This window comes from Stegostoma tigrinum, chromosome 9 (assembly GCF_030684315.1).
Source record: "Stegostoma tigrinum isolate sSteTig4 chromosome 9, sSteTig4.hap1, whole genome shotgun sequence".
Classification (NCBI taxonomy): domain Eukaryota; kingdom Metazoa; phylum Chordata; class Chondrichthyes; order Orectolobiformes; family Stegostomatidae; genus Stegostoma; species Stegostoma tigrinum.
Window position 1 is genome coordinate 67,519,100 of NC_081362.1, and position 12,284 is coordinate 67,531,383.

Consider the following 12,284-nt stretch of genomic DNA (forward strand, 5'->3'; position numbering starts at 1 on the left):
CTCCATCTTCAGTCCGCCTCCCCCCCTCTCCCTATTTATTCCAGAACCCTCTCCCCATCCCCCTCTCTGATGAAGGGTCTAGGCCCGAAACGTCAGCTTTTGTGCTCCTGAGATGCTGCTTGGTCTGCTGTGTTCACCTAGCTTCACACTTTATTATCTTGGATTCTCCAGCATCTGCAGTTCCCATTATCCCTGGTTAAACTGAATCCTGCTTTTAGGAAGGTAGATATTAATTGCTCACTTAAGGACCTCAACAAGTGGAACAGCAGGAAAGTTGACCCTGGTTGACCAATTTAGGTGAGGCAGGAAGGTAGCAGTGTTCAGTTGCGCCACCATCCTGTCTACTTAAATATCTTTCCTGTTTCCATATGCACTACCAGTGAGAACTGTAGGTTTTGCTTTCTGAAATACATCAGATAAATTTTCTCAGTCAATCGTAGAGTCAGGAACTAGCGTACAAACATGAATAATACAGTAATTTACAAGTGACGGAGTCCCAGTGCAAATCCTTTCATTACTCCAACTGTCATTAGGGAAATAATGAGCACAAACTCATGCTGGAAAGCCAACAATGTTAATTATTTACTGAGTTGGTATAATTATTGTAATGTGTACAACTCACAGGGATAGGAAGGAGAAGTAAAAAGTATTTCCCTTACACCATTTTGTTACTATGAAATGCAACATCTAAAGTAAAAGTACAGGTCAACAAAATCTTTATAGAATCTTATTTGTTGGCAACACTGTAACGTGTGCGCTAACCACACTGATGTGTTCTGTAAAGCAGCTTTTTGCACATAGTTAAAAGCATTGTTAAGCTCAAGACTATAACATTATTAATGTTAAATTATAACAAAATTGTTGTATTGTAATTCTTTAAGGAAGAGTTAGCATGTGTCAACACGTTCTCATACTTGAAAAATGTCTTTCAATTTCTTTCAATTTGCAATCGCAACTTCCTTTAATAGTGAAGCTGACATGGAGTGGGCTGTATGAAGATTTGTAGATGCGAATTATTGCTGTGATACAAAGCAACTTAGCTTGTTGCAATTCCATCACAGAACTGTATGCTGAATTTTAATTAAGTACAACATTGCCAAACAGAATAAATGTTGGCCAATCAACAGTGCCCAAATCCCATGAGTGAATACAAAAATTACTTAATTTTTTGTTCCCTGCTCCATTTTCTCATCCATTAACTGTCATATGAAACAGACTTTCACATTTCAGAATAGCTGTGCCATTGTGTTATGTTACACTGGGTATCGATGTTCCATAAGAACACAGGACACTCAAGGCTCTTCACTTAAGTTTAAGATTTCAGTCTGAATATCAGTTATTAGTTTTGACTTATTGCCATCTATAATCTTACTGCATCATTTGTTTCTTCATTGCTGCATGAGGGAGTATCAGCATCAAGGAGGTAGAATGAATTACAGACAGCAAAGAGGAAAAAATACATGGTAGCATTTCATTTAATGCACTTTGGCAAATGAAAATAAATACTCAATTTCTTAAAGTCCAGTTTGTCAAACTAGCACTAACCAGCTTTTGAGAGAGAGAGTTCATTAATGAAGTCTACATCCAAAATAAATATTTTCAATTTGGAAAAGGAATGGAGGAAATTATTGGAAGGAGGGTAAAGGATAAGGGGACTATATTCATGGTTCCATTAACTCAAAACATTGCCTTATCTTTAATAATACAGTTGATCTGTTTTGGGAATAACACATCAACTATTCATGATATACACTTAATTTATTTCAAAGCATTACTTCTTTTATAAGTGAAAATCCAAAAAATCACTTTGATAGACCTTAGAAAATGTTGTTAATGCACCGTCTAACAAGTATGTAGTTCTCAGTACTGTCCAGCTCAGTGAACATACCTTGCACGCTCCACTCTGTTAAGGAATAATCCAACTTAGAGTCATTATATAAGCAAAACATCACATTAGATCACTGTATTGATATAAATGGCAATGAACATACCAATTACAGTATATCTACATATCTATTGTGTAATGAAAGAAATGCACTGGTTAAAATGACAAGCTATCAAACTGTTAAGTCAGCATTGAAAGATGGATCCCAGCTTGCATCCATCATAATTAAATGTAATTAACATGGAGGAAACAGAATTGGGGATATAGCTTGACTAGAATTTCAGGTCAATAAAGTGATTAAGAAGGCATAAGTAATGTTTCCCTTTATTTGCTGAGGCACTGAATATCACAGCAGTTGGAGCAGAGAAGGTTTGGGATTGGGGTTGGGGGAGGGGCCTGACAGAGGCGTGAAAGTTTGAAGACCATGGAGAAGAATAGATTGCAATTGTCCCCCTTGATTGGAGGGTCAATAAAAAGGACACGCAGTTTTAAAGTGAAAGGCAGGAGTTTGAAAGGGGAGTTGAGGAAAAACATTTTCACCCAGGGTATTGGGGGGTGGGTGTCTGAATGCATTGCCAGTGAGGGCAGTTGAGGCAGGAACCTCACAACTTTTAAAAGTATTTGGATGAGAACTCTATGTACCATACGATTCAAGGTTACCGGGCCTAGTGTGGGGTAAGTGGGACAGTGTAGGTAACAGAAAACTTTTGGCGGGTCCAGGTCTGGTTCTGAGGAAGGGTCACTGGCCCCTAACGTTAATTCCAATTTCTCTTCACAGATGCTGTGCTGAGCTTTTCCAGCAACTTCTGTTTTTATTTATTATTTCCATTCTATCATAGATATTTTCATTACTACAAGCCAGACGTTTTTCATGTGCTGTATGTCAACTGAACTGGTCATGACTATGTCCTGATGTTGAAAAATACTGAATTTTTACATATATCACTGAAGTACTGCAATGTGATGTAATGTGATCTCTTCATAAAACATGCATTTTGAAGTTGTTATAAAACAATGATAGTCTCCTCACCCTTCTAAATACATGTTTCATGCTTCAATTTTGTTTGGTCATTATTATAAACTAGATGCATGTATTTCTTGTATGCCCAAAAATTATTTTGGTTACAAATCAGCTTCTCTTTCACAAATAGAAGAAGAAATCATACCATCCTCCTTACAAGCCTTCAAAAAAGGTGGAATCATCTGTATAATATCCGTGGCCTTGTCCCTCACAACTCGTTCTTCATCTTGTAGAAGGGTGAAGATACATCTCCACAGTGTTAATGTATTTAGAAGATCTGTATAGCAGAAGTAGGTTTATAAATGACATTGTGACAGCCACCTGAAAAGTGTCCTGTTTCAAATGTACAACTTTTAGGCACTGATTTATAACAATTTGATTTTTTTCCCCCCAGTTCCCACCTAACTTTCGACTTCCGATTGGTTTTACAGCAGCCCTATAAAACCTCGCTCAAGTATCTAAACTTAAATTTCACATTAGACAATAAAAGTCAAATGCTATTTTACTATAAAAGCTATCCTACTTTCACATTCCCAAACACTTACTTGTTTAGAAATTGTTTTGCATAGGCCTATTTTGGACATCCCCAGGCAGTTAGCTAGTGAAGGGGATTTCAATGCCGGCTGCTAAACTAACAATAATGGTCCTCATGCTGTGGACAGGGGATGGTTGGAAATGGAGGATGCATAGTTGGGAGAAGAAGAAAACAGTAACAATCAAAAGTGGACAGAACAAGAAAAATCAGAAGTGAGATAGGAATAGAGATCAAGAGTGGAATATGAATATGAACTGGTGATTCTAACATAATGCTGCACTTCATATAGAAGAGCTCAGGATCATGGCAGTGAACTGGCACAGAACGTGGCAGCACCAAATTGTGTGCCCATCATTCTCTGATCTAGATTCTAAACTCTTAAAAAATCCAGCTCTTTAACTGGCTGCACCTATAGCAATCTAACTAAGGGAGTCTAATTCTCCATGGGTCTGGACAACACTGTTGCTACTTTTATTAATATGGCAGGTGGCATGCATCCAGTGCATCCTCAGAGTCTGCCTGTTCACTATATTAGCTGTTTAGTTCAAGTGGCATTGTGCACTGCTTTTCTACGTCATACTCTCCAGCATGGATCATTCAATTCTGATTATGAGCAAGATTAACTTCTCTCGTTCCTAAGTAGTAAGACCATAAGATCTTCTACTTGACTTACTGTAATAAAACTCAAAGTATGAATTAAGTAGTTCTGGTCTGTATCGTGCAGTACTAAACTTTGTAGTGCCTTCAGTACTTGGTTAAGAGGCAAGCACAGAATAATAATTTGTAATAATTTCTCTTTTAGTCAGCTTACAAAAGCTGAGTTATATTAATATATCATTTTTGGTACTGAAATGTATTTTTATTCTCCCACATTCAGATAAACCTGACCTCAATATCCTGCAGCATTCAAAGTTGTGTGTACTATTTTGATCAGAATATTTACCTATCAAGTCAAGGTAGATAAGATTTGGATTGATTAAGCCTCCAAAGGAAAATTATAAAATCTACTCAAGATTTGAAATCAATTAGAACTACTTTTCATGAACTGATATATTTTAGAAAATGTTCAGACCGGTCAAGGTGGAGCCTTCAGCTACAACGAAGTAACAAATGTCAAACAAAATTTTAAGGGCCATTTGGTGCGTTTAAAGGAAGTTTTCATCAACTGTGAAGAAGTGTTGCACTGCGTGCAGTGATACTGCAACAAGTCGCAGCAATATTAAAGCTATCAAAAAATGAAATGTGTTACAAATGTACGCAATATATAGCTGAAGCTAAGTTTGCTATACAAAGTATTTACAAATACCTCTGGGAAAGAATATAAACAAATCAGATGCAAATATATTTGGATTCAAGCATCTATTCACAGTGCATCAGCAAACACATTTCCTGCCTACATCTTCTATTCAGCGTGAAGTATTTACTCACCAAAATAAAGTTGTTTATTGGCAAGCAAAGATGGGATAATATCAATGAGAACTTTTGCAGCTGTCAATCGGATTTCTGTCTGCTGCTCAGCTCCACAACTCCGCGCAACTAAATGAACCCACTGTCTGAGATCTTGACTTATGGAATCCAAGGATTTCTGTTGAGAAAGCCACATATGAGAACATGATAGAAGCCTCTCTCAGAAGTAGCACATTCATTTTGTAAGTATGCAAGTGGGTAGTTTCCATTACCTCCTGTTTCTTCAGCATTAGACAGATCACTAACTTTGAAGCCAATGTGAGCGTAACGCTTTGCATCTCAGTGCTAAAAATTCAGAAGAAAAAATTGCAATTTATATCTACATTTAACAAAATTTCAAAATGAATGTACAACCACCATCCATGTTCAGCTGAAACAAACAAAAAGCAATTGAGGCATTGCCCATTTTTATCCTTTCATGGTGTATCTTTACATTTCTTCAAAAATGTCTGCGTTTCATAGATGTAGACATTGTAGATGTTCTACTATCCACCATAATTCAAATTTTTGACCATGCATACTTGAATGATGACCTTAGCTTGGAAGAAAATGACACACATGAAACTTTAACATTCCACTGCTATTCATTAATACTGCACATAACATCTTATGAAGCCACTACTGTGTTTGTTGAACTCGATCTAATGAGGCAGGCTAATTATATGGAAATTGATACTAAAAGTAAACGTTTAAGAGAAACTTAAGGTGGCACGGTGGTTCAGTGGTTAGCACTGTTGTCTCACAGTGCCAGGGACCAGTGTTCAATTCCAGCCTTGGGTGACTGTCCGTGTAGAATCTGCACCTTTTACCTGTGTCTGCATGGATTTCGTCCTGGTGCTCCAATTTCCTCCCACAATCCAAAGATATGCAGGTTCGGAGGATTGGCCATGCTAAATTGCACCTAGTGTTGAGGGATGTGTAGGCTAGGTGGGTTAACCATGTGAAACGCAGGGTTATAAGAACAGGGTATGGGGGTCATCTGGGTGATATGTTCTTCAGAGAATCAGTGTGGGCCTGTTGGGCCAAATGGCCTGCTTCCACACTGTAGGGATTCTAAGGAACTGTTAACGATATGCTCAACTCAATGCATAATGCATTGGGGAAGAAAGGAAGATGAAATAGGGAAATAATAACTTGGTTTTACACTCAATAATAGCCATTTCAGCATGCATTTCAAAGTCAGGAAGTTATGACAGCATCTAATCCTCTCATCACAAAAATAAAAACTCTTTGAATGACGAATAGATGGAGATGTTGCCCAGGGAGACAGAGGGGGAAAAAAAATGAAACAGACAAAGAATGGCCAATAGTAAGCAGAGGTGAATGCTGGTGGTAACAGGGACAATAAATAATCAAAAATTGGCTGGTCATGCCGGCAACAATCCAGACAGAACAGGACCGACGGGTGTCGGGATGGATAATGAATATGGAGAGAGCCGTTCATACTTTAAATCATTAACTCAATGTTGAGTCCTGAGGGCTGTAGGGTACATAGGCAGTGAGGAAGTTGATCCTCAGGGTTAAGATAAAAGGTTAAAACATTTCGAAGGCAAATATAGTGGAGAAGAAAAAGGAATAAAAGCTTGCCAGAAATGATGTAGGTCCATAACTAAAAGTTCACACCCAGAAAAGTGAGTGTTACTGCTTCAGTTTGTGCTAATGATACAAAATTAGTCTACTTCGGATCTGAGACTCATAGCCAATGCAAAATTAACTGAAAACATCTAGAAGCATTTAATGCATACTTGCAACCATTTTCTGCATAATGGAAACATTTCTCTCTTCTGGGTAGTGGGTTGAACCAGCTAGGCCCAAAACGTCAGCCTTCCTCTGATGCTGCTTGGCCTGCTGTGTTCATCTAGCTTTTCACCTTGTTATCTCAGATTCTCCAGCATCTGCACTTCCTACCATCACTGAACCAGCTGATGTTCTGTTGTATAATATTGATCCCAAAATTGTGTTTCAAGAATAAAACAAGTTACATCAGGAGGTCTTTACACAGCATTGAGTTTCATTACACTCTTGTGGAGGAGACTGACACAGCCACTGTGTTTAACCAGGAAATAAAATTCTATTCCTGAGAATTACATCCTCATCTTGAAGGAAAACTACAGCATAAATATACCATTTAGTTTTGTTGGAGGAGGCTCAGAATCCAAGTTCAATTTAATAGATAAAACTGTCAGAATCATTTTCTTCCTCTACCCCCTCACTTCACATTGTATAGCCATCAAGACTGATTACGGCCAAATTAAAAGCTACAGAGCAGATAGAACAACAATGGCCATGACAAGAAATTTTAGAAAATCAGGTGAAATTCCAGCGAAATACCTCTCAACGAGGAGACTAAAATGTCCCATTTTACATTAAGTTTTGGATATCGAGATGAGATTCTCACTAGTGAGTGGCAAGCATCCTGTTAGTATGCATCATAACTCATTAACACTCATTATTATTTAATCTTGTCTCAGTAACATACCTAATTAAAAACTGGATGCTGAGAATTCCCAATATAAAAAAATCAGAGCAATACATGGTCACTTGCTTCAAACCTGCATCTTGAACAGCTAGCACCAGCAACTCTGGGCAACCCACGAGCAACAGCCGCACACCCTCCATGTCCACAGACCTTGGCATCAGACACATAGCAGCCTCACAGCAACATCATGGCACATCTGCAGTTCCCATTATCTCTGATACCCATGAGATGGTTTTGTGTTTCAAGTGTACTGGCACCTATCATCACAATGCTGCCACAAGGACACCCAACTATTTAATTAGACTGGGAGCATCTCAGGACTGCTCGCTCCTTCTGTTAGTGTTCACTCACCTTGTGCCTATTTCAACGTTCACAACATCCCTGCCTTGTCTTTTTGCACTTTGCCTTCTTAGCCAGAGCTAACAAGTGGACTGTACTTCTATCTTGACATGTTTTTCAGTCCAGCCATAAAGCCAGGCAGTTTGTCACGATTATGAGCAATCATCAGTCAAGGGGAGAGAAATGTTGCTGTGTGGCACCGGCTATCCAATTTCACGCCCGTAGCATGTGCTAACACTTTATGTAGCAAGCACTCTGTATGCGCTTCTGTTACAATATAGAGACAGACAGCCAAACCAAATCAGCCTTTCTATCTCTGTATTTGCAACAGAGTAAAACTGAAATCTTAAAAGACCCTCAAAATTGACTACCAAGGTTCCTAACCAAACTTTGAATAAACAATCCTAAATGCTAAATAATCAATCTAGACACTAGTTTTATAGATTAAACGAAAGACTTGGCATTTTATTAGCAATACAATAACTTAGAACATAGAACATAGAACAGTACAGCACAGAACAGGCCCTTCAGCCCACAATGTTGTGCCGACCATTGATCCTCATGGATGCACCCTCAAATTTCTGTGACCATATGCATGTCCAGCAGTCTCTTAAATGACCCCAATGACCTTGCTTCCACAACTGCTGCTGGCAACGCATTCCATGCTCTCACAACTCTCTGCGTAAAGAACCTGCCTCTGACATCCCCTCTATACTTTCCACCAACCAGCTTAAAACTATGACCCCTCGTGCTAGCCATTTCTGCCCTGGGAAATAGTCTCTGGCTATCGACTCTATCTATGCCTCTCATTATCTTGTATACCTCAATTAGGTCCCCTCTCCTCCTCCTTTTCTCCAATGAAAAGAGACCGAGCTCAGTCAACCTCTCTTCATAAGATAAGCCCTCCAGTCCAGGCAGCATCCTGGTAAACCTCCTCTGAACCCTCTCCAAAGCATCCACATCTTTCCTATAATAGGGCGCCCAGAACTGGACGCAGTATTCCAAGTGCGGTCTAACCAAAGTTTTATAGAGCTGCAACAAGATCTCACGACTCTTAAACTCAATCCCCCTGTTAATGAAAGCCAAAACACCATATGCTTTCTTAACAACCCTGTCCACTTGGGTGGCCATTTTAAGGGATCTATGTATCTGCACACCAAGATCCCTCTGTTCCTCCACGCTGCCAAGAATCCTATCCTTAATCCTGTACTCAGCTTTCAAATTCGACCTTCCAAAATGCATCACCTCGCATTTATCCAGGTTGAACTCCATCTGCCACCTCTCAGCCCATCTCTGCATCCTGTCAATGTCCCGCTGCAGCCTACAACAGCCCTCTACACTGTCAACGACACCTCCGACCTTTGTGTCGTCTGCAAACTTGCTGACCCATCCTTCAATTCCCTCGTCCAAGTCATTAATAAAAATTACAAACAGTAGAGGCCCAAGGACAGAGCCCTGTGGAACCCCACTCACCACTGACTTCCAGGCAGAATATTTTCCTTCTACTACCACTCGCTGTCTTCTGTTGGCCAGCCAATTCTGTATCCAAGCAGCTAAGTTCCCCTGTATCCCATTCCTCCTGACCTTCTGAATGAGCCTTCCATGGGGAACCTTATCAAACTTCTGCAGAGAGATCTTAAACAACAAAGTAATCTAACTGATATATATGTTTAAACCCAATAACCTTTGCCTTTAACGCCATTCATATAAAAGACATACATACAAACAGAGTTAAGGAATAAATAAAAGAAAACAACAAAACAGCCCAAGATAATGAAATGCGAGGCTGGATGAATACAGCAGGCCCAGCAGCATCTCAGGAGCACTAAAGCTGACGTATCGGGCCTTGACCCTTCATCAGAGAGGGGGATGGGGTGAGGGTTCTGGAGTAAATAGGGAGAGAGGGGGAGGCGGACCAAAGATGGAGAGAAAAGAAGATAGGTGGAGAGGAGAGTATAGGTGGGGAGGTAGGGAGGAGTTAGGTCAGTCCAGGGAAGACGGACAGGTCAAGGAGGTGGGATGAGGTTAGTAGGTAGGAGATGGAGGTGCGGCTTGGGGTGGGAGGAAGGGATGGGTGAGAGGAAGAACCTGAAGAAGTTATCACTGATACAACAAAACAGCCCATATTATTTAAGTGGTTTTCATAATGCCTTGTTCCCCAGGCTTATGTGGTTTCTTGAAGATGATGCTTTTCTGAAGATGTCGATCAGGGCCATCCTCGCAACTGATTCAGAGATATAATGTGATTTTTTGGACTGCCAATAGCTGATATCAAAGGTTAGGCAGATAGCTTTCGAATCTTCATGCTGTAACATCAACAGCCAGAATCCTTTCTCCCAGCAAACACAGTCCAAAACCCAGTTCAAAACTTTGGACTTTCCCTTTCAGACTGACTGTCTCCCTGCAAGGTCTCAGTTACCATTCAACATTTGCTATCTGCTGGAACATAGGTCTTTCCCAGACTTACTGGAACCACTTCCCAGGTGCTGACCTTGTTAATGGTCAATGTCTGCTATTTGTTTAAATATAGTGCTCTCCCCTGGTGTCACAGTATCTGTAAAATCTTTTGAAGAAGAACCAACCTGCAATTAACTTCCAGGCTTGGCCTCTCAAACCAACAAAAGCTTTGTTTGTTTTTTTTAAATACAAGCTGTTGCCCATGGCCCAAAGGTCATTTTCAGCTCTGTTCTCACTTCACTACTCAAAACGAAAATTAATGAAAGAATAACAAAAATAATTAAAAATCAGCAAGGGTTCTAACACAACCAAATGGCCATCTCTCAAAATACAAGTGAAATTGTCCTCAGTTAAGTCAAGGGAGACACCCTTCAGTCAGGGGGCTCTGGTACAGGAGGTCAAGGGAAGCTTCTGATATCACTTCAGGGCTCAGGTATGGTTTGCTGCTTCAGGTGGTCACAGTCAGGATCCTCTCCTCATAGGTAGCGATAAGCTAAAGGTCATCTGTCCATCATCTGTCTTGGCTCTTTCTGACATTTTCCTCTGGAATAAGTCAAAGGGAGGATTGATTGAGATGAAAGTAACTTGCACAGATTAAGCAATGGTGGTGATGATTCCTGAGCGAGTGAGTAGGAATGTGTAGAAGTGATGTGTGGTTAGTAGACTGGGAGGATTGGATGTATTCCACTGGGATAGTGTGCAGGAAATAACTATTCCAAAGTTGTCACAGACATTTATGAATTTAAAAGCACGCAAAAGTTCCCCAATTCAATTGGAGATAGCAAGAACTACAGACGCTGGAGTCAGAGTCAATACAGTGTGAAGCTGGAGGATGTAAATCTGAAACATTGACATGCCTGCTTCTCTGATGGTGCCTGACTTGACCAGTCTCACACCATATAGATCCCAAATCAAATGTGTTGTTAAACACAGACAGACAGAAAACACATACCAGGTTTCTCTATTTAAGAATTACTATTTATTACAAATATTACTGGTTAAAACTTAGACCTCCTTGTAAAACTCCTCCTCCAACACATTCAGATAGAAGACAGACAAAAATCAAATGGTGTTATTGGTATAAGGGAAAGTAAACTATGAAGGTAGTTCAATGGCTCCTGACCACAGGGTTCACTTAAATTATTCTTTTGCTGATTATAACTTGCTGTTCTTCAAATTTCTCTTCTCTGGGTTCTTCTCATTTCCTTGCAGGAGCACAAAGTGACTAGTACACAAATGACAGTCTCTGTCTTACTTGTTAAAAGCAACAGCTTACAACTGGTGAAGGTCAGAAGCACTGGCTTTCTTCAGGCTTTGGGCATTTTCTACCGCACAGAGTCACCATCCCCATCTGTTGCCCAAAGTTTTGTGACTAATATTGTTCACACCAATAAGCCAATCACATAGCTGTCGGCAGGCAGATGGTCATTGTCATCCCAGCTGGTCACAGCTCCACAAACCAATCAACTCCTTGTTACTGGTTGAATCTCAGTTTGCATATACCCCCAGTGCCTGCATGTCTGCAACTAGCCTCCCACAAAGGTTGAACAACGTAGTAGTGTAAACATTACTTCCAATGAGTTTCAGTAACTTGCTTTTAAAAAGTGCAGCAATCCCTTCCACAACCCTTGGTTTTTAAAACAGTCCTTTTCTCATTTCAGTCAACAATGAAAAATACAGAAAAATGAAAAGGAAAGACTTTTGCACTGTGTGTGAGGGAATGAGGGAGTTATTGCATGCAACAGTGAAAGTGCCAAATCATCAGCCTTAGTGGAAGATGCAGCAGCAGAGATGGTGTGAGGTGGCAGAGTGATGATCGTGGCAGTTACCATTGTGGAGGAGAGGAGGTCATTGATATTCTTGTAGGACTGTTAGTCTTTCCTCCAGATGGTTAATACCACACTGACTAGGTGGCAATTTCAGACCAAACTGGCAGGGTCTATCTACAGTGACATCTTCTACCAACCCTGGGGGAAGAAGGTGACCTCACGCTGCACTGTCCTGTACCAGGACCTCCAGTTGTTCATAAAGTGATTTGCCAATCTCCCCTTATCTGCCGTGTCCAGAGCAAATGTCATGATCTGGGCAGGACAGCTCCTGA

At 40.3% G+C, this 12,284-nt stretch overlaps 1 protein-coding gene across 1 annotated transcript in view; it reads right to left on the reverse strand.

The window, feature by feature from the left end:
* Positions 1–12,284, reverse strand: part of thada (THADA armadillo repeat containing) — a 387,510-nt gene that overhangs the window by 60,458 nt on the left and 314,768 nt on the right. Inside the window, exons 33-35 of the mRNA XM_048536483.2 lie at positions 5,121–5,193; positions 4,870–5,026; positions 3,052–3,183 (exon numbers count right to left, since the gene is read on the reverse strand). Of these exons, the coding sequence (XP_048392440.2) occupies positions 3,052–3,183; positions 4,870–5,026; positions 5,121–5,193 (362 nt within the window). The remainder of the gene's footprint in view (positions 1–3,051; positions 3,184–4,869; positions 5,027–5,120; positions 5,194–12,284) is intronic.